Genomic DNA, 23,282 nt, shown 5'->3' with positions numbered 1-23,282 from the left:
GGGGATTGCTGCCAGGGCTTCACGGTGCATTACAGCCGTCTTGCTTCGGGACCCACATTACCTGGAACAGTGCCAGGTTCCCGCTACACTTTCGGGAAGAGTCAAGCAGTGAATAGCTCCACCTGCGGCGCACGAGGTGGGGGACGCCAACTCGTTTGCACGTGCCGCGCCTCGGGAATGTGGTATACGTGCTTCTGCGCGCCTTAATTAGCTGTGGCGCGATTCGATGTGGTCTGGTGAAATCGAAGTAGGCTCAGGAAACGGTCCCGAACCTAACACGGTGCTGTTCAGACAATTACAAACTGGTTCCTTACCCACCACAGCGTTAATGAATCATCTGTACCCGAAAGTATATGTGATAAATGTGTGCCGCCTGTGCCAGCGGGAGAGGGCCACCCTGACGCACATCCTATGAGATTGCACCAAGTTCCCCGACGAAACTTCGACAAGTACAATGATTCCGCCGCGACTCGCGGCTGCGGCGGAATGCTACGACCACGAAAGCCAAACCTGGGCCGTCCAGCAGGTCTCGGCGGCCCTTGAAAGACAAAGGCCGAGCGAAACCAACGGAACGTTGCTCCTCAGGGTGACCGACCACGGGAGTAACACGCGCTGGAGTAGAGACCACCCGCTGAGAAGACGTCAGGGCCCGCGTCCTGGCGCCATTTAGTCATGGCGTCTTCTGCAGGCGACTAAATAAAGTTGTCTCTCTCTCTGGCTCCATCTCATGCTTCCCGGCAACTGGAGCGTATGTAACCCTAATGTTTACCGGGAAACGCTGGCGGCGAACGCTATGCACTAAGGCGAGCTTTCTGGTAGAAACGCGGCGTCTTGCGTGGGCCGCGGTGCGGTAGAGTTACTGTATATGCTACCACAGGTAGCATATACAGTATGCCTGCGGTAGCATATACAGTAACTCTACGGTGCGGCGGAGGCGAGCGTCATCTGGAGGTGTTACAAGAAACCGGGCGCGCCGCTTTATAGCCTTTGAGATTTGCGCGCGCAAATATGAGAGGCCATGGCCGCCCTATGAATGGTAGAAACACTGCAAAAAGGGTTCGTAGTCTTCTTCTTTTTTGTTTTCGCGTAACAGAATTATGTTTTCTCGTAAAATCAAATTGCAATTCGACGCTATCGTCTGTATAGGTTGTGTGAAAGTCGCACTTTGCGATATTTCTATGTATATTACCTTGACAAATTCAATTATTTCACTAACTTCTTTGCACCACATGAAGGGCCTGCGTGGTTGGGTTTACATGGTTTGAAAATCTTTTTATGGAAATGACAGCGGACGCCGGATTTTCTGCGAAACGTTCCCTTTCAGTGCTGTGTACGTTCAGAATGAATTCTAGCCAAAATGCCCACCTCGCCCTTTTGATTCGCCTAAATAGAGACAATGAATTCGTAGATAGGCTGCGTAAAAGATGGAAACAATCGGAGAATGACTGACGCATTTCCTTGCCGCAACTTTTTGCTCAGAAGCCGGTGTCCGTTCTTTTGTATACATTTTTCACCGCTCGGCTTCTTCCTACACTCCACATGGCGTACTCATTGTATGTCTTTTTTCCTTTTACTGACTTTTTACTCACATTGCGTGTCGATGGTACCCATTGCCTTTTTCTTCTGAGCTTGATGCATCCCCTGTTTGACAAAACACTACGCCTGTACTGTTTGTAAGTCCACTCCTGTATGAGCCTTTCAAGGCTTACAGTACTGATAAAAAACTCAGTGCCCTTCCACTCTGTGAAGAAGGATGACCATCGAAGCTGTGCATGTGGACCCTTTAATGGCGAACTGCACATCCGCCGCGGGTCGGCCCGGCATTGCACTATTTTGGGGATCGGCCCACGTATGGGGAGTGCTTAACGCCTGCTTCACCTCCGCCGCTGGTCGGGCCGGTATTGCACTATCTCCGGTATCGCCTCACGTATAGGGAGTTTTTTTCTTACGACACGAAAATTTCCTTGGATGGTAGAGGCAGAGGTAGGTATTCACTGTTACGAATAAAAATTAATGAATTATTGAGCAAGATGTTTTCTGTCATACCCGCCGTGGTTGCTCAGTGGCTATGGTGTTGGGCTGCTGAGCACGAGGTCGCGGGATCGAATCCCGGCCACGGCGGCCGCATTTCGATGGGGGCGAAATGCGAAAGCACCCGTGTGCTTAGATTTAGGTGCACGTTAAAGAAGCCCAGGTGGTCAAAATTTCCGGAGTCCTCCACTACGGCGTGCCTCATAATCAGAAAGTGGTTTTGGCACGTAAAACCCCAAATATTATTATTATGTTTTCTGTCACGAGCGTATCGCGCAAAAGGTGCCTCTGCTCAAATACCGGGGCTCGATATCCTGCCCCTGAGTCATTCGAAACACTGCTCACTTGCATTGGTATTTCTCTCGCAACTCAAGTGCTGTAATCCCTTATACTAGCCATTTCTTTTTTCTGACTATACAGATATTAAAAAGAACTCGCCCATGGCAGAGAGCGTAATTGTAGTCCTTCAGCTGGATTACTCGAAAAGGCAGACATTACTTTCACGAGAAATCGAAATGCATTTAGTTGACAAATTAGAACTAATTCATAAATCAACTATTAAATAAATAATTTGAGGCACATATTCGGATTTATGAATGGAAACCGATCAGTTCGCGAGGCATTTCCACTTAGAATGAATTTTCGATATTACACCACCTTTGAGATACTCATCCCAAAGAGACATTCATATATTCATTCCAGAAACGTCAATTTCACCGAAATTTGGTTACTGACAAGATTTATCATTGCAGTACTACTCTCAAAGTGTGCGACGAAATGCATGGGCATTCCAATTACTTTTATGTTTCAGTGCATAAAACGGCGGTTTGCTAAAAAAAAGTAAGGGCAGCAATAATCTGTTCTTACTGCAAGTTTCACGGCGCATATATCGAAAGCAGTGCAATCCCTAGAATTTGTTCCAAATGGATATGACCTGCAAGTTCACCGGCTACAATTTATTAATTGCAAAATGAGCCTCAATTTGATTAGTTAGAATGTTTGTAACATATTCTTGGTAATTTGTCGATCACGCATTTTAATTTCTGGTGCGAGTAAGTTCCGCCGCTTCGGGTAATCCAGCTGAAGGACTACACTTACGCTATCTACCGGAAGTGAAATAAAATTGTTTGGTCTAAAAAAAGACACCCCATATATTTGAACAGAAATGATTATTCGAGAAATTCAAGCAGTGAAATTCTTGAATTGAATTGCAAGGACTATTCGATTCGTATTGGAATATTCGCACGCCTCTAGGTACAGCTATAAAAAAACAAGAAAAATTACATCAAACCAAGACGGTAAGCTCATTAGGGAATCATGCTAGTGAGGCTTCTTCGCAAGCTAATCTTTTTAGACCGCTTTTAAGCTCCCGTTCCTGCGCTCAGCATCGGCGTCCCTCGGCGTAACCGAGCGAACGAACACAGCGAAGGATGAAAGAGCGAGCCCGGAGCGCAGCAGGGGATGAAAGATGGCGATAGCGAAGAGAGCGCGAGGAAGAAAGCTGAGGTGGGGGTGTAGCGGAAGCATTTGGGGAGGAAGAGGGTGCGGTGAAAGTGTGATAAGAAAAGCGTAGTGCTGCGCAGACAGACTGTGCTGCGGCGACTGCTACGAGATGGCACCAGAGTAGCGCGCCGTCCTCTGTTCACCAATGGCATGCCACGAGCGCGTCCACGAATACCGTATAGGGAAACAAAGCGCTGCGTGAGCGGATGTCTGTCTGCGGCGGCTGTTGTGAATCGCGCCCACGCGTCACCCACGCGCTGCCTCTCGCGATTTCACGAGGCAGTCGAGCCACACTTCGCTCCATTAGGATATAAGATTGAGCGAGTAGGTAAGCATTCATGGTGCAGCGCTCACAAATCGACGAATAACGAAGCAGAAACAAACGGGACAGGCGCTGGGTACTCACTGCATGCCACACAATGAACTCATGAAAGGCGTAAAAAAATGTGCATATGTGACTACAATGACGAATACGCATTTTATGAAACTTGCGGGATCTCAGTCGAATTGTTTCTCAAGCTGTTATCTTTTTCCCCTAAATCTACTGTTGTCCAGCGCAACAGTATGTAAAACACACCTTCAATTAGCGGTATTTATTAAACCACTATTTTGCATGTCACAGCTGCCGTGCAGCTCTGGAACCCTTTCGACCATGGACAAGGGTGTTGCAGGTCATATTGCACGCGACTGTACATACAGAATAAGCGGCGAGTGTATAGGACCTAGAGTGGCACCCGTACTAAGCGAGATTTTTTGGGCCGTGTTGATAGGCAGTTAGTGGTGGGCCTTGCTGAAATGGTAAAACATGTGTTTCGGTATTTCAACAATTTCTTAGTAATTTTTTGCAGCCAAGATTATAGCCGGCAATGTGCGAACATTGTCGAAGTATTTAGCGAATGTGGGCTGCGTGGCTTAAGTTCACTGTAGAAAAGGTGCAAGAAAAAGTGAAATTAAGTTCCTGGACTTACAATTGGAATTCTTACCCTCGCATCTTTGCTGGCGCTAGCACCCCACAACTTTGACACCGTTGTTGATTTACAGTTCAAGTCTCTCTATGATAATCAAGCAAGGTATGGCGCTTTCCTGTATTAGGTCAGCTTTAGGAAAAACGTGCGTACACGGACTGCTTGTGAGCTTTCCCGGGCAGGTGGAGAGGCTAACACAGGCAGGCTACTCAGCTCACATTATCTCCGGGGCTTGTGAAAAAAAAAATTGAAATCAAGGAAGTCCAACTAACGAGCGACACGGGATAAAGAAGACGGTCGCAGACTGAAATGCGTGGTCTTTCCATACGCACACAAACTTTCGTATGGCTTAAAGAATGTTGCGAAGCGCTATGGAATAGACGTAGTCGTCTTTTCACCCAATAAAGCGTTGGCAATGAGTGCTAAAGTAAATAACTGAGTAAACTTTTCAGCAAAATTTTCCCAAAATTCCTGTGGCATTAAGCATGTGCCTAAGTATTTTGACTGTGAATTTGGCATAGTTCATCAGGTACCGCTTTCCTGCAGAATGACATATATTGGCCCAAGCGGAAGGTGTGTTAGTGTAAGGCTCAGCGAGCACGAACGATCACTGGCTGATCTCAAGCCGTCTCACCTAGCAGGTCATTGCCGAGAATGCGGTTGTACCCCACATTTCAGCGACTCTGTGGTCTTATTGACGCGCAGAGCCCAGTCTGCGCGTGAAATAATCGAAGCATTTCACATCAGAAAAAAAAAAAGGGTGGATGGATGCGTCAATCAATCGTTGATTCGGCTATGGGACATGTAATTTGAATATTTGTTGAGCACATGTGGCAGCGTCAGATAGGAGCTGATGGTGCGCTTCAGATTTGGAGCATGCGCCAAGAAGACAGCAACGCTTCGGGTGGTTCGTCACGTGTTCAAAGATTACGGATTGCCTTCTTGCTTAACGTTTTTTTTTTTTCACAATAAACGTCAATTAAGAGTCAGCGCCTGTCCCGCGTGTTTCTGCTGAACATCTTGAAGGGGCAGCGCAAGAAGACGATGACAGAAGGCAGGAACACACAGGACAGTGTGTTGTGTGTGTTCCTGCCTTCTGTCATCGTCTTTTTGCGCTGCCCCTTCAAGATGTTCAACCAGTACCAACTCGCCCAAATGTCGATCCTTCTACAGTGTGTTTCTGCTTCATCCTTCGGCGATTTGTGAGCGTTGCACAAAAATACATCGTGAACGCTTCGCTCCGTTTGCAACATGCCGCACGACACGGATTGTCCACGCCAGCCAATATATCGCCAAATTAAAAAAAACGTATTATGCTGCTCCCGAATTTCACATTAGGCAGTCTTGTAAAGCGAATATTTCTTTAACTTATCAAACTATGTAAAGCCATCGAGGCAGCTTAAAATAGATCACATATATACCTGCCTATTGCACTTATGTTAACGAATGCGACATACGCAATGACGTTTCTACGAGACATGAACGCTATGGGTGGTGCCCGCATACTGTGCCCGCTTTGGGACGCTTTTCGAACCCATGCAGTGTCAGTGCGATCGCATATCGTGCACCGTGTTATCACTCCAGCTACCCCGTGCTTCTCTGACATCCGGCGAGAAATATTTTATGTACAGGGGTGGTCAGAAGTTTCCAGGCCACAGATTGCGCAAACACGTTGACTTTGTGCCCATGTGGCGTGTCATATATCAAATTATAAGAGCCCCACGGTCTTCGAGAAGAGGTTAAGGGCCGCTGTTTTTCATCACCCACAGCTTCTGAGCGCCAAAATTACTCCAGGGGCTCCGCAGCTTGCTTGGCAGTGAATGTTGTACACGCTCTGGCCTGGGAACTTTTGACCGCCCCTGTACCTCTGCATGGCGTGTTCCAGCGATCGCATGCTGTGCGTGATTATTCCGTCGACTCCTTTGCTTCGCGAATCTTCGCAACGTCAAGCAGCGCTATGCCAAGCCACTTTTATATATATATGCACACACACACTCACACACCATATAAGGTGTAATATGCCCCATTAAGGTGCTTGAGCCCTCATGAAAACAAAAAAAGAACAGATAAAATGCAAAAATTAAGGATGGACCAAGTATGTTACAACATTTGTAAATTATTTCACAGTGAAAAAACTACTAAGTATCTGTCTTCCGCAGAATTTGAACTTCGACCTACAGTCCACGCTGCTGTACATATATAGTGCATGTGCAATCTCTGCTGAAGCGCCCTAGCTGTTAATTGCTACGGACTCTGTCAGTATCTGGCACGTGACGCCTTGGATCTACACACGTGCCACACACGCTATAGGATGAGCGCGAAGCATCATAGTTAATTTCGTTGCCCCAGGCGAGTGTTTATATGTGCGAGAAAGTTGTTGAATCTTATAACTACACAGCACCCTGTAGCACTTACTTAGCGTAGTGGGTTTCGGGTTTCGGTCTACTCGTGTGACTGGGTAGATCGCACTGCATTAGCATTTAATTATTTTGATGCATGCCTGAGCGGTTTAAAACTGTCTAATTTGAAAGATATAGTTAACTAAATTAGGTTTATTTCACGGTTATGCACTGTTTAGACAATGTATTACGTGAAACATCTGTGTCATATTAGGGAAAGCTGACTCGGAGTGACTAAGGGTCTAAAACTGAAAGTTAAAGCGCTAGAGTTGGTCAGCAGTACAAACAGTACCGCCATTTTCAGTGGAGAGAGCGAGATGTGGCGGCTCGCGTGCCCGCGAAGGCTGCGCCTCGGCGTGACAACCATCTTTTGAATCTCCATAGTTTAGTCTTGGCCAGGTAGGCTTACAAAAATGTTTTTCCTTGCGCCCTTCAGGTAGCCCCGGGAGCCCTCGTCTAACGCGAACACGGAGGCCACGGGGCGCCCCGCCGAGGAGCAGCCATGTTTCCCTGGAAGAAGGCCAAGGACAAGGAGGACAAGTCCAAGCGGCGGGGAGGCGGCGGGGACGACAAGAAGTCTTCGGGAAAGCTGTCCAGCAGCGAGTTCCGCCGACGGAACCTGGTCATCTCCGGGCCGATCCCGGCGCCGGGCAGCGGGCTCGTGTCGCCGCTCGCCGAAGAGGAGGACTTCTCCGACCACAGTGGAAGTGGGGGCACCCTGCCCCCTGACTCCTCCTCCCCCTCGCCCGTGCAGCAGGACGGCGGCCACAGTAAGAGGCCCCCGCCGGTTCCTCCCAAGAAGCCGGCGGTGGCCCGGACCCTGAGCGTGCCCAAGTCCAAGCCCCCGGACAGGCCCGCACCGCGGTCAACGAGTTTGACGGCTCAGCCTCTGGTGGACGCTTTCAAGACGGCGGTGCGCAACGGGCACCCGCCGGCAGAGGTCGAGTACGGCGAGCTGCAGCATCGCTTCGCGGCCATCCGGAGGGCCTCGCAGGGCGCGCCGGGTCCCGGGCAGGCGGTGCGCAGCTGGCCCCTGCCACCGATCCGCACGGCGGCCCGGTGCCCGCAGCCGCGCGTGCTGAGCGTGGCGCGGCAGCCGTCGGGCGACTTCGGCTTCTCCCTGCGCCGCTCGGCCCTCTCCGACGGCCTGGCCGCCGGCGAGGAGCGCCGCCGCACGCTCATGTTCGCCGAGCCGAGCACGCTTCCCGGCGGCGGCGGCAGCGCGACGGGCCTTCTGCCGGGCGACCGGCTGCTCGAGGTGAACGGCGTGAGCGTGGACGACCGGTCGCGCGAGGAGGTCATCGAGATGGTGCGCTCCTCCGGCGACCGCGTGCTGCTCAAGGTCCAGCCGCTGCCCGAGCTGTGCGAGATCGTGGCCCGCGTGGCTGGGGTGCAGGGAGCCACCCTCGGGGGAGGCAGCAACCGGACCCTGTCCCGCACGGGCAGCCGCCGACACAAGGCACTCGGGGTGGGTTCGCTTCCTTTCTCACTGCTGCTGCTACACACTGTCCCAAGAAGTGGGAGAGCATGTGTTCAAAATACCTGTACCAATATCCTCTTCTCATTTGCCTCTAAATTCGACTACTTTGCAAGTCCCCAGCAGCTACGGAGCACCCGACCGAGGCGGCGGTCAGACCTGTAATGCAGCAGAGGGTGTTAAGGATCTCTGGACCTGGACAGGCCGTCAATAGAAACTGACCCTGGGGACCTATAACACCCAAACTTTCTCGAGTGAGGTTAGCTTAGCAGGAGCCTTTGAGGAACTATCAGGCGTTAATTGGGATATCATTGGCTTTAGTGAGGTTAGAAGAACTGGTGAGGCTTATGCAGGGCTTACTATTGGCCACGTCCTCTGCTATAGAGGACTCGCAGATGAGAAGTTAGACGGGGTAGGATTCCTAATACATTAGGACATAGCGGGCAACATGGACGAATTCTACAGCATTAATGAGAGGGTAGCAGTAGTCGTAATCAAACTTAATAAGAAGTATGGACGAAGGAAGAAGTGTAAGAAGAATGGAAGTATTATAAGAAGTACAGATGGTGCAAGCCTATGCTCCAACCTCCAGTCATGATGATGATGAAGTAGATCAATTTTATGAAGATGTGGAATTAGCCATGAGAAGAGTGCAAACACAGTATACTGTAGTAGTGGGTAACTTCAATGCAAAAGTAGAGAAAAAGCAGGCTGGTGAACAAGCAATTGGCAACTACTGCATAGATTCTAAAAACACTAGAGGAGAGATGTTGGTAGAATTCACGGAAAGGAATAAGCCGCGAATACTGAACACATTCTTCAGAAGGCTTAGCAACAAAAAGTAGACCTGGAAAAGCCCTTATGGTGAAACAAGAAATGAAATTAATTTCATACTTTCTGCCAAGCCCAGCATAGTGCAGGATGTAGAAGTGTAAAGTAAAGTGCAGTGATCATAGGTTGATGAGGTCTAGGGTTCACTTAAATTTGAAGAGAGACAGAGTAAAATTGGTCAGGAAGAAACAGGCCAACCTAGATGCAGTAATAATAAAGCAGACCAATTCAGGCTGGCAAACAAATATGCTGCATTAAACAGAGAGATGAAGACGACATAGAAGTAATGAATCAAACCATAACCAGGCTAGCTTCAGAAGCAGCAAATGAAGCCGGAGGTAAACCACAAAGGCAACCAGTAGATAAGCTCTCCCAAGTAATCAAGGACCTAATAAAGAAATGACAAAGAATGAAAGTGTCTTAACTAATGAGATCAGATAGAATTGGAAGTGTAGAACTGATCACTGAGGAGAAAGTAAGGGGTATTCGAAATTATAATGTGAGAAAGACTGAGGAAGCAATAAAAAATGGACGCAGCATGAAATCGGCGTAGGACAAGCCAAGATGTATGCACTGAAAGATAAGCAGGGTAATATCATCAGCAATTTCGAAGATATAGTAAAAGCCACGGAATAATTATATACTGACCTGTACAGTACTCACAACAGCCTCAATTCCTCAATTTGAAGTAGTAATGAAAAAGTTGCAGAGGCTCCTTCTGTAGCTAGTGATGAAGTCAGAAAGGCTCTGCAAAACATGAACTGGGGAAAAGTAACACATTTAACAGGGATAGGCGGGCTAGTTGGTGGTCAGTATTGGAATGCATCATGTAACCGCGCAAACAACAACGGACAAAGAAGGAAATACCTTCCTTCTTTGTCCGTTGTTGTTTGCGCGGTTACATGATGCATTCCAATACTGGGGAAAAGTGGCAGGAGAAGATGGGATAACGGTCGATTTAATTGAAGATGGAGGAGACATCATGCTTGAAAATCTTGCGGCCCTTTATACGAAATGTATCAAGACTTCAAGGGTCCCAGAGAACTGGAAGAATGCCAACATTATACTAATCCACAAAAAGGGAGACATTAAAAATTGAAAAAATTGTAGGCCCATTAGCTTACTTTTGGAATTATGTAAAATATTCACCAAGCTAATTTTCAGTAGAGTAAGGGCAACACTTGACTTCAGTCAACCAAGGGAACAGGCTGGCTTCAGGAAGGGATATTCTACCATGGATCACATCCATGTCATCAATCAGGTAATCGAGAAATCTGCAGAGTGCAATCAGCCTCTCTATATGGCTTTCATAGATTACGAAAAAGCATGTCATTCAGTAGAGATACCAGCAGTCATAGAGGTATTACGTAATCAAGGAGTACAGGACACTTACGTAAATATCTTGGAAGATTTCTACAGAGATCCGACAGCTGCCCTTATTCTCCACAAGAAAAGTAGGAAGATACCTATAAAGAAAGGGGTCAGACAAGGAGACACAATCTCTCCAGTGCCATTCACTACATCCTTGAAAGAAGTATACAAGCTATTAAACTGCTAAAGCTTAGGAGTAAAGGTCAACGGCGAATATCTCAGCAACCTTCAGATTTGCAGGTGACATTGTCCTGTTCAGCAACACTGGGAACGAGTTACAACAAATGATTGAAGACCTTAACAGGGAGAGTGTAAGAGTGGGGTATAAGATTAATATGCAGAAAATCGAAGATAATGATCAGTAGCCTGGCAAGGGAACAAGAGTTTAGGATCGCCAGTCAGCCTCTAGAGTCTGTGAAGGAATACATTTACCTATGTCAATTACTCACCGGAGACCCTGATCATGAGTAGGAAATTTACAGAAGGATAAAAATGGGTTGGAGTGCATATGGCAGACATTGTCAGATCCTGACTGGAAGCTTACCATTATCATTAAAAAGAAATGTGTACAATCAGTGCATCCTACCAGTGTTAACATAGGGAACAGAAATGTGGAGACTGACAAAGAAGCTCGAGAACAAGTCAAGGACCACTGAAAGTGCGATAGAACGAAGAATTTTAGGCGTAGCATTAAGAGACCAGAAGAGTGCGATGTGGATCAGAGAGCAAACAGGGATAACCAATATTCTAATTGGCATTAAGAGAAAGAAATGGAGCTAGGCAGGTCATGTAATGCATAGGTTAGATAACCGGTAGACCATTAGGATTACAGAATAGGTGCCAAGAGAAGGGAATACTAGTTGAGGACAGCAGATGACTAGGTGGGGCGATGAAATTAGGAAGTTCACAGGCACTAGTTAGAATCGTTTGGCTCAGGAGAGGGGTAATTGTAGATTGAAGGGAGAGGCCTTCGTCTTGCAGTGGACAGAAAATAGGCTGATGATAATTAGTGAAAGCTAAATTTTTATTGGCTTCAAATTTGAACTCCTCCGCATACTACTTCACCCTATGATTCCGAACATATAGAAAGCCCTACAGTCAAAAGACTTGTCACTTCAGTTTTCCATTACCAGTTCAATATTTCTGTGTCCCTCATACCTCTCCTACATTAAGCCGAATTCAAGAGAGTTGAATTTACCCAATCTTGTTTTTTGTGTGCACAGGGTTGTTGCCATTATGCAAAAGGTCTATTGGAGACTCAAACAACTTGGGTCCTAGCAACAACCAAGCAGAGCTTGGTTTCTTTCATATATTGGGCCACTTGCGTCCCCTAATCTAAATCTGATGCTACTTTGCACTTGCACGTTGCAGTGTCATTCACATAGTCTAATTACTCCCGTAAGCGGTGGGGGAGGGGGAAGAACAAACGAGATAAAGGCAATCCCACATGTACCATAGGAAAAATGAAGTAAAGTCAAGAGAATGATCAAAAACACACTTGTAGTCTTGCTTATTTCCCAGCCATAAGCCATCGCTCGATTTGTGCTCAGGTTTTTGCTTAGTTGTATGCCAGTTGCGTGAATGTGGTCATTGATGCTACTTCAGGCCAAGACAGACGAGGAGATAGCAGCAGAGCGGCTATGGATGAAGTCTGAGAAGGTGTGGGTGCTGTTCAAGGGTGGCTACACAGGTGCATCCTTGGTGTCGGGCACTTCACCTTCGCCGACTGAAGAGGAAGGGAAGCTGCGTGTCCGCCTGGATGCCACGGGTGAAGTGGTGTCGGTGGATGAGAACGACGTTGAGAAGGTATACTGTGTTCCACTTTGAGATTCTTTTGTACCAAACTTGCAAAAGATCCCCCCACCCCATGGTAGCATAATGTTTAGTGTGATATAGAAGTCACAAGTTTTGCTACTTGAAAACACATATCTGACTATTGCTTTACTTTTCCTTTCTTTTCAATATAAACTGTCTTTACCAAGTGAGATACCAATAGGCTGTTAGGCAAGCGTTTCGACGTCACGAACAGGTGTATGGGCGTTGGCTGATGCACACGTGCTTGCATGCCGGCCGATGATGAATACTAAAGGTATTTTAGATACACGAATTGCATTATCTTATTAATTTCATCTATTTTCTTTTGAGAGGTGGCTGAAATAGTATGTCTTTGTGCGCAGTTCTAGCTACAGTGCATAAAATCTTGCACGGTGTATGCTCTAGTGGAAGAACAATTTCTTCCTTCCTCTGTGGTATGCGCATGGTAGGTGATGCACAATGATGTGGCAAAGGAAACTTAAGAGCCGTTTTGCACTGAGGGGCTTTGATGTGTCTGGGGTGGATACAATTTTAGTTTGAAGTGTGCATTCATTTTGCAGTGTATTTCATTGCAGCTACACAAATTTCAAGCTTATGTTATATATATGGTGCAATTGTTCTTTTTTATATAATTGAGATTGCCGTTACTTTGATGGAACATAGAAAATAAAAGTGGTTTCATCAAGAAGGCTTGATAGTAGGGTTGTGCAAATACCAAATACTCGTAGATGTTGAATTGAGTCAACAAAATAAATGCAAAATATCGAATATCATGAAATTTAATTCTTCTTATTTGTGCGCAAGAAAACACGGTGCTACGCATGTTCGGGAATCTGCTAGCATTGCATAAATATAGAATTTTTTTACCCATCCATACAATGTGTGTTAAATAGAATTGAGTGCCTTTTTTCTCTCTCTGAAGCTGTAGAAGTACTGAAGTTGTGTACTGAAAACCTTAGGAGATTTTCAGTTTAATAGTGCACCTGTTTCCATATGGTGAACGAGAATTACCATATTTACTCGATTCTAACGCGCCCTCGATTGTAACGCGCACCCGTTGTGCATGACCAAAAAACTTAAAAAAAATTAAAACCTCCATTGCAATGCACACCTGTTTTCCATGACAAAAAAAAAAAAAAGGAAAATTATGATACTGCGCACCTCGTGCTTTCATATAGAAATAGTACTATTTTCTCTCATTTGGAACAAACAGATTTATTCCCAATACACTAAAGTTGCGATGAATAAGAACACAAATGGAACCGGTGTACTTTGCTGTCAAGATTTTCACTGTGCCAGTACGAGTCGCGTGGGGCAATAGATATCACTTGTCGCTATCAGACAACTCCTTATCACCAACAGACCAAAGCATTTCATCCTCAGTGCTATTCATGGCATTAAAATTCCTGCACTTTTTAAAGGCCTTGTTAACCATGGCAGATGAAATCGTGCGCCATGCATCTTTCACCCATCCAACAAATTCCTGCAGTGAGGCACGCTTCATTTTATTGGCGGGCATGAACTCGTGGCAGCCACTGACAAGCCATTCGGTGTAGAGTGCCCGAATTCTATCTTTCACTGGCTTGTTCAAAGAAACATCGAGCGGCTGGAGCTGCGATGTCATGCCACCAGGTATCATGACAAGGTCAATGTTGCATGCAGCTTGCTTGTCCTTGATGCGTTGGTCAAGGTGGCACTGGAACGTGTCGAGCACAAGCATCCCACATAGACCCAAACTGCCGTCAGGTCTCTTCCGCCAAATGTTATCAATCCAGACAGCAACCAAGTCTGTGCTCATCCAGCCTTTTTTATTTGTGCGCACAATCACGCCACCCGGAAACGCGATTCCTTTCGGGAACATCTTCCATTTGAAGATAAGATACGGGGGCGGCTCGTGCCCATTCGCAGTGCAACAAAGCATTGCGGTGACTAGTTTTTTCGTGGCTGGAAGACAAAACGCGCACTTGCTTCGCCCCCTTCTTTTCAACGGTTGTGGTGGCAGGCATGTCAAAGAAGAGCGGCGTCTGATCGGCATTTCCAATCTGTCCGAAGTGGTAGCCGTTTCTATGGCGCAACTTCAAAACGTACCGCTGAAAACTGTGCAATTTCTCTTCATATTTTCAGGCAATTTTTGGCATCTCCCTGTCCGCCTTTGAAGAGAAAAGCCTTTTCTTTTCATAAAATTTGATAGCCAGCACCTGCTCGCTTTGAAATCACTCCGTATTAGCCCTATCTGCAGGGCTAACTGCATCGCCCGTACCTTTGAGTAGATCAGTCATCACAGGCCGCTGTGCCACTCGCTGCTCTTACACCTATTCCGCGAGCAGCTCTTCTATTTCAGTGAAGCAGTCCTGCTTTGGTTCACTGAAACCCTTCCTTGTTGCTTTGCTGGCGAAAATATTCTCCTTCTGTTTGCACCAGTCCCGGATGCAAGTTTCGGGAACTCTGAATGTCGTGATGCGGCCCGATTTTCGTCCATCTCTGCGCGCATGATAACTTTGCTTTTAAATGTGGCATCACGGTGGACTCGGTGTGTCTTTGCAGTCGGCGCTTCCATGCTGATTGAATAAACACAGAAAACGGGAAGACAGGCGGTAGACTAAAGGTTTGTTTGATTCACAAAGAGGTGCACGGCACCGCAAACGAAAATGTGCAGGGGTGCCAGTTATGGTGTGCCGGGCTGTACCCACTCACTGCTGGTTCAAAGGTGCAGTGCACTGCGGCGGCACCTTGCCTTGCACCCTGTTCAGTTGAGGACAGGGGGGCAGGGTGCACCCCTGCACCTCGGGGAATCGAAGGCCCAGGTGCAGTTCACCGTGAATAAGTGCAGGAGGTGCAGAGAAACTTGGCTGAGTGGAATAGACCTTAGGTTATACCAGTGCCTGGTTACATGGAGGAAGCTACGGCAGCTAGGCTGGAAGCGCATACGAGGCGGCCATTTTTGGAATGCCGATGGCGATATGGTAACGCAGATTTAGGGTCCTACTCGTTTCTAACGCGCATGCAATTTTTCGACCTGTTTTATCGGAAAAAAAGTGCACGTTAGATTCGAGTAAATACGGTAAACCAGCAACCTAGGTGCGTACAAAGAGGTGCACAGGACGATCGAGGGACTTTATTATTCACAGATATCCGTGAGGTTCTTGCTAAGCACATGTGCCAGCACAAGATGACACCATACAACCACAGTTCTTTTTCCACATGTCATTGACACATGCTATATTGCCACATGGTGTGGCGCAGCAAGAGACTGAAGAAGAGGAGAACGTGGTTGGTCTCGGCATCGTGCATCGCCGCTTGCATTTTTGTAAAGTGCAACCACCTGTATCTTGATTCAGCTTGTATACTCTAGCAGGGTATACGCGACAATTTGGTGGAGCTCGCTGGGTACGCTCAACTTATGCAGGAGACCCCACTGGGCAGCAAGAACCTCGCCCCACAGTTGTAGTTTACTCCAGTTCACCGCACAAGCCGGCGAATCCGAGGCCTCGCCCCAGAATTTGGAAACCTCCAGGAAAAAGTGATTACTGCGACCACTGCGACTTCTGCGGAACGGGTGACACCAACTTACTTAACGCTGCTGAACCCCCAAGTGCCGACGGCTTTTCATGGTGACACATTTGAAGATGTGGAAGACTGGCTGGTGGAGTCGAGCGTGTGGCTGTGTTTAACGAGTGGGACAACAACGCCAAACTCAGGAACGTCTACTTCAGCCTCCAGGATGGTGGTCGCACGTGGTTTATGAACTGCGAAAGTGCCCTGTCATCCTGGCCTGAGTTCCAGCGCAAGCTACTGGAGACTTACTCCAGCCCCGATCGCCGAGAAAAAGTGGCGTGGACCCTTCAGTCATGCATTCAAAAGCCCAACGAGAGCATCACGATGTACGTGGAGGACATGACGCGTCTCTTTCAGCATGCCGATCTGAGCATGTCGGAAGAGAAGAAGGTGCGTCATCTGATGAGAATCGTAAAGGAGCAGCTCTTTGGCGGTCTTGTTCTGAATACACCCAAGACTGTTGCAGAGTTCCTCACCGAAGCCACCACGATGGATAAGACCCTTCAGCAATGGTTGAACTTTTACAACCGACAAGTAAATGCCACCTGCACTCCGGATACGCTGGTAGGCTTAGGGTATGACGTCGCCTTGCTTTGCAAGCTGATTCGCTCAGTGGTTCGCGACGAGCTGCAGAAGCACCTCCAGTCAGCTCCTTTGCCAGCGTTGTACGCAACGAAGTACAGCAGGCATTGCAGGCATCTCTTTCCAGCAGTGAAGCACCACCTCTGCCAAGCGAATCCCAGCGCAAGACGTATGCAGAAACATTACTGAGCCCTGTCCAAGCTTTCGCACCTACTTGTGTGGCGCCCTCAGTCGCGTTGCAATCGGCGCAAGCCGCTCCGACAACACCGCTACCGTATTTCGACGATCGCCGAATACCGCGAGGAAATCAGAGGTTTGGCAAGCACCCGATCGACGACCGCTGTGCTACTACTGCCGCGAAGCTGCTCATGTGTATCGGGAGTGCCCCTACCTACGACTCAGACTGCGGGGTTTTTCTATCGATTCCCCTCGACCTAGGTTCGGCCAAAGGCCACCCGACATCGCAGAATTCCTCGAACAGCAGCGCAGACCGGGCCCATCGCAGCGGCAGTCATGCTCACCCTCACCGCGGCGATATTTCCCTGCTCGCGATACCACCTCGAGTACGACGCAAGGGCGATCACCAAGTCGACGCCGGGAAAACTGACGTCAACGACCTTCCAAGGCAGGGCCGCTGATACTCGACGTGCTCAAGACCTCGTATCGTGCCGACCGCAGAATAACGAAAACACGATGATGCCAGAACCAGTTTCCGCAGACAAGATTTCACTGGACATACATGTGTTGATCGACCGCAAAAAGTGGGTGCACTTGTAGATACCAGTGCCGATTACTCTATTCTTAGTGGAAAACTGGCGAGCATTCTGAAAAAAGTTACGTTGCCCTGGAACAGGGCACCAGTTCATACGGCAGGTGGCCATGTCGTCACACCGGTTGGCCTATGCACGGCGAGAGTAGAAATTCGCGGTGCTGCTTTTCTCACCACTTGTCTGGTTCTGCGTGAGTGTTCCCGCGATTTAATCCTTGGAATGGACTTTCTCCGGGAATATGGCGCCATTATTGACCTCCACGAGTGCTGCATCACTTTCGCGACACAAAGGGCAACACAGACCGACGCCGTTGGACACAGATCCGCACTTCACGTTTCGGATGAGTGCATCACGATACCACTGCGTGCGAGTGTTATGGTTCCGGTCAAGTCCGACGAGCTACAAGATGGTGAAGCCATTGTCGAAGGCAACATTTCGATGTTGCTGGCACAAAGTATTTGTGTAGAGCGAAGCCTTGTGGAACTTCGTGAAAGCCAGACAACGGTCCTCATTACCAACTTTACCTTTGAGCATCGGCACATTTTTTGTGGCACTGCCATTGCCTACGCCGAACCATCAACGGACATCATCGAGTGCTTTGCTTCTGAGGCGGACACAGACGATAGTTCGCTCAGAGACATCGATGTAAACTCCCGACCAAAAGAGCGCACTGCAGGAGCTCTTGAATGAATTCCGCGCGTGCTTTGCTCGGTCTACTAAGGTGGGCCAAACGCCAATCACTAAGCACCGAATAATGACATCCGTTGACGCACGCCCCATCAGACAACAGCCTTATTGTGTCTCGCCGAAAGAATGTGAGGCAATTCAAGCCCAAGTCAAGGAGGTGCTAGATGATCTCATTCAGCCTTCGCACAGTCCGTGGTCCTCCCCGGTCGTTCTAGTCAAGAACAAAGATGGAATGCTTCGTTTCTGTGTTGATTATCGACGCCTCAACGATGTTACCAAGAAGAACGTGTACCCACTACCACGTATCGATGACTCTTTAGACAGGTTGCGGCGAGCTAAGTATTTTTCGTCTCTCGATCTAAAGAGCGGTTACTGGCAAATTGAGGTCGATCTCGACCTCGCCCAAGATGCCGAACTTTTTGTGCAACGCGCGGAAGAAGCCCGTCAGCTTGCCTGAGTGCACATAAAGCAACAACAGATGATCGACGCGCACCGTTACAATCTCCGCCACCGACATGTCGAGTTCCAACCTGGTGATCAAGTTTTGGTCTGGACTCCCGTGCGCCGAAAAGGACTATCCGAGAAGCTTTTGAGTAGCTACTTCGGACCTTACAGAGTGTTGCAGTGAATTAGTGACGAAGTCCTTGCTAACGGAAGTCAGCCTCCCCGACGTCGACAACCGCAATCTGAGATTGTGCACATTGTGCGGTTGAAACCATACTGTAGCCCCTAATATTCGACGTTTTCAGCCGCTTCGGTTACTTTTGTGGTTGCTCATCCATCAGTGCCTTGTGACTATATCGCACACCACAGTGATTGTGACTATAGCCTATGTGTTTGTCCTCGACCATCTCGGCGCTCTCAGGTCAAGCCTATGCATGCTTTCTTTCTTCTTTTCTTGAAGAGGGGGTGATGCCACATGGTGTGGCGCAGCAAGGGATTGAAGAAGAGGAGAATGAGGTTCGTCTCGGCATCGCGCGTCGCCGCTTGCGTTTTCGTAAAGTGCAACCGCCTGTATCTTGATTCAGCTTGTATACTCCAGCAGGGTATACGCTGCAATATAAATAAGATTTCTAGGTACGCACACTGCTTTTCAGTCACGGTTAGCGACGGTACACTAATTATTTAATATCTCCCTCGCATTTTGCATTTTTCCCTGGCCACGAATCATTGCCGAGCTAAATAGAGGAGCACAACCGCATCTACTGCAATGATGGGCTAAATGACCATCCTTACCTGTGCCTACTTTGTTTTTACGTTCCCTCAGCCCCTGGTTGATGCACTGCCCAGTTCGCTCTGTATATACCTTTGCATGTGTGACCAATATGTTGTACATCACTTTCGAGGCATGCTGAACAAATTTATATCTGTGATTAGTCGAACACGCACAGGGACTTCTCTTATCCGCCGAAATGTGCGCTCACAAAGAAGGTAAATTTGTATATTACGTGTTATACTCTTTTGTATTCTTTGCGTTCTTGGCTTTCTACATGCTCATCACAGTCTACATGATGGCCGCTTATGTGTTTTTGTGAATTTGTTGATAAACCTAATGTGGTGCGACTTGCCTTGGCCTTTTTGTATGTTCGTGGGTGTATATAACTGTGTGCTGTGGATTTCTGGCCCTATGACGTGATTGATTTATTTACTTTTACTATGTATATATTTTACATTGTTGTTTCTGCTGTGCAAAAAGGAGTAGCTGTCACCTTTATAAGGTGATATCTCTTTCTTCTATTTTCATTTAATAAAATAAGAAAAAAAAAAGAAAGGTAACTTTGACAGGGCTGGAAACACAATGTTCACGCCTTGCCGCTCAGCCACTTTCTTTCACAGTGCGACACTTTATGCTAGTGGAGAACTACCTGCACCTTTCTGTTGCGTTCCTGCTCTTTCTCTTTTTGGCAATCTGTGCCTTTCTTTGCTTGGGAAGAGCCTCAGACACTGCTTCTTGCAGTGCGGACAGACAGTGCTCTAGAGAGACGTTGCATTTGTGATTGAAAGCTTGCCATCTCAGTGTGCGAGCAGCTTTTACTGCACTTCGAAAGCGTGGCTTAACAATTCTTCTCTTGATTAGCTTTAAATGGTTGAATAAAGCAGTGTCTGAGGCTCTTCTCAAGCAAATGAAAGGCACATATTGCCAAAAAGAGAAGTAGCAGGAATGCAACAAAAATGTGAACTTATAAAAAATCTGATAAGATGACAAAAACATTCAAAATCCCTTCATGTTCATCGCAAGAACAGTCTACTGTTGCTCTTGTGTGTAGTCCATTCTTCATGTATCGTAATCTTAACTTCTGATGCATTGGCAAGAATTTGTATAAAGCTCTTGTTACTCTTTTTGTCACCTTAGTACTTCATCACGCAAAGCAAGAGTGAGTGCATTGTACTGAGGGGCCATATTTGTTTTTTATCAATCAGGCAACTAGCTTCACTGCAAGTTGAACATATTTTTCTTCACAGAAAAAAGAACGCCTTTTTCTGCTGCAGGTATCAGTTGTGATGAGGGGCTGTGGTGGTATATTCTGCTCGGCTGGTTCTCCTTGACCACGGCTGTAAATGTGGAAACGGAATCGTGCTTGAGTTTGAATGTACAGTACTGTACAAAAACTGTACTGACAGGACACATAAGCTTGGAGCTGCGCATTAGTGCCTCTTTAGGATCGCATTTGCTACGGTGACACATGCAGACATCTGAAGCTATTGTGGAGGTTTCAGTGTGTGGCTTGTCTTGTGGCACAGCCTGGATACATGTATGGATACCCCGAGCATTTGATGCTCATCATTCTTTGTCGTGATGCAGGCGAATCCTCCTGAGCTGGACTTTGTGGAGGACCTGGGCCAGCTGCGGCAGCTCAACGAGGCCGGCATGGTGCACGTCCTGCGGGAGAGATTCGCCTCGGGACTCGTGCACACCTACGCCGGCTCGGGTCTGCTCCTCTTCAACCCACAGCGGCCGCTGGCCATCTACTCTGACAAGGTGGGCACGCATACGTACTAACAGACGGCGTGTTTTTGTCACAAGGCAATGTTTGCATGCTTGGAAAGAACATAACGGAAAAAGACAAAACAATAAGAGCCAGTCCTTCTCTTTAAACCACAAAATCCAAGCACCACATTCCACATCAAGGAAAGTTAGAACTTATTCATGTTTATTTCACGTCATGGACATTACATTCCTACAAAAACAATGGAATGTAATCTGAGTAAGAAATTAATTTGGTGTGGTAATTAATTAGTCATTGGTTTGCCAAAGTATCTGCTACCAACTCGCTCCCACTTATCAAAAACATGACTCTGGGTTCTGCGCTGAATTTTCTACGCTTGAATCAGAATTTTGAGGTGTCAAAGTCAGCGCAGTAAATATGACGTGGGGTCAACATCACAAAGCTCTGTGTATTATCGATGGTAACCTTGATGAAACATGCATAGTCAAGAGTACAGATTTTCTGTTATGTTTACTTCCTCTGGTGTAATGTGTAGTTTAGTGTAGTGTAGTGTTTTTCACACTTCTGCATGAGAAAATTACAAATACTCTGTTTTCTAATCTGTCATCAATCATCAACACGTGTGAAAATGTTTGCTGAAAGCCCTGAAAGGGGCTTAAAGTTTAGTAATGCAAAAGAGAGAAAAAGCATGTATAGTTGACTTCAGGTACTTCGACCCTGATAGGACTGACAAAATTGATTGAATTATCTGGCAAACCAAAATAAACAAGAGGCAGAAACGAGATGCTGAAAACACCACCAATTCATTTGGCAGTAATTTTTACAAATAAATCACGCACATGAATTGAATGTGGGCCCACTTTTTATAAGTTTCAAAGTAGGAAACTAATGCAGAAATAACATTAAAGCTTAATTAACATTATATAATCAAATTAATTAATAATTAATTAAATGATTAACACTAAAGCTCTTTAAAAAGCAAATATATAATGTGCACACAATTATTTAGCAAGAAAAAACGTAGGCTGACTCTGACCATAGCAATGAAAACAAGATGAAACTAGTGAACTTTGCCTTCACAGAATGGAAATTCATTTACGTCTAATGCTTATTGTCATCATTCTCAGCACTTTATCACTTTCTGTGAACCACAACATGACCTACGTATAGTTTGTTGTGCATTTGATATTCTGTATTTATCACATGACTCTGTAGCAACTGCAAACAGGATGGTGGCCCACACATAGACTGACCACCAGACAATTTGTCCTGCAACTTGTGCGCTTCTCCAGAACAACAAAAGCACATGACGTGACTTGTTGCCACTAGTGTAGCACTTGACATGGCTAATCTTTTGAATGAGTTTTCTTAATCGAAAACTGAAAGCAGTGCGTCACCTTCGTCATGCTATGCGAGAACTTGCTGTCGCCATCTTGTGATGGCAATGGCAATGATGCTGGCTAGGGTGACTGACGATGGGCTGCTGTAAATGCTGAAAATGCAGTTTTTGTTTCGTATCTAACTGTGCTGCACAGGCAATTTGTGGACAAACTTTTCCTGGAAAACTAAAAGGCGCACATTAGAACTGGGTGGATACTGTAATAATTTATTGTAAGCTACTATTTCCATTTTTGCTTGAAAATCTTCCTAGGGCAGGTCGGAAAATAGGGGGGAGAGAGAGAGAGAGGGAAGAAAAAGCATGGAGGTTAACCAGACTGATTCCAGTTTGCTACCCTACACGTGGAAAGTGGGATGGGGGAGTGAAAGAAAGATAGAGAGAAGAGATGGGTCTGTAGGTTTTTTCAGTGTAGGTATGAAGTCTGTTAAATGCGTTTAATGTCCCCGACCATTGCAGACGCTGGCGCTAAAGGGCTTGCTATGAGGATTATCACTGGGGTCAAGTGCATCCGTGCTGACCAGTCAAGTTTGAATTATCCAAAAAAAAGCCAATTTTAGAATCGAAATAAGGAAAGTTTAGGCTCATAGGAATGTATGGACATCATCCAGGACCTTCGATCGGGATGACATCGGGATAAAAGTTGGAGTTAACTGGAGTGGAATTGACAGAAGTCTGCTGTACAGAGGGAAGTTTGTCTAAATTTTGTGCCGCTATGTCTGCGGTTGTTTTCATCGGGCATCTCTATTGGCCAGTGGCAGCCACTGCACTGAAGGGGCGCGAACATCAGTCCAGTGAGTTCTTGGAAGGCCGAAGGACTATGCTCCATGAGGAACAGGCGTGTTCCGGCATCCTTCGAAGTGTCAGGAAGCGGTTCGACCTGGGGGAACTGTGTGCTGGGCAACTGGCCCGAGTTGGTGAGCGCGCGGTACGAGTGTTATGGAAGCACAGC

General features: G+C 46.9%; 1 protein-coding gene across 3 annotated transcripts in view; it reads left to right on the top strand.

Moving 5' to 3' along the window:
• LOC135897748 (unconventional myosin-XVIIIa-like) overlaps nt 1-23,282 on the top strand; it is a 364,913-nt gene that overhangs the window by 65,699 nt on the left and 275,932 nt on the right. For all 3 annotated transcript variants that reach the window (XM_065426465.2, XM_065426463.2, XM_065426464.2), the window contains exons 2-4: nt 7,335-8,366; nt 12,183-12,383; nt 20,790-20,966. In XM_065426465.2, the coding sequence (XP_065282537.2) occupies nt 7,401-8,366; nt 12,183-12,383; nt 20,790-20,966 (1,344 nt within the window). In that variant the 5' untranslated portion in view covers nt 7,335-7,400. The remainder of the gene's footprint in view (nt 1-7,334; nt 8,367-12,182; nt 12,384-20,789; nt 20,967-23,282) is intronic.

Source organism: Dermacentor albipictus, chromosome 2, assembly GCF_038994185.2.
Source record: "Dermacentor albipictus isolate Rhodes 1998 colony chromosome 2, USDA_Dalb.pri_finalv2, whole genome shotgun sequence".
Lineage (NCBI taxonomy): Eukaryota > Metazoa > Arthropoda > Arachnida > Ixodida > Ixodidae > Dermacentor > Dermacentor albipictus.
This window is presented reverse-complemented; position numbering and strand designations above follow the sequence as displayed.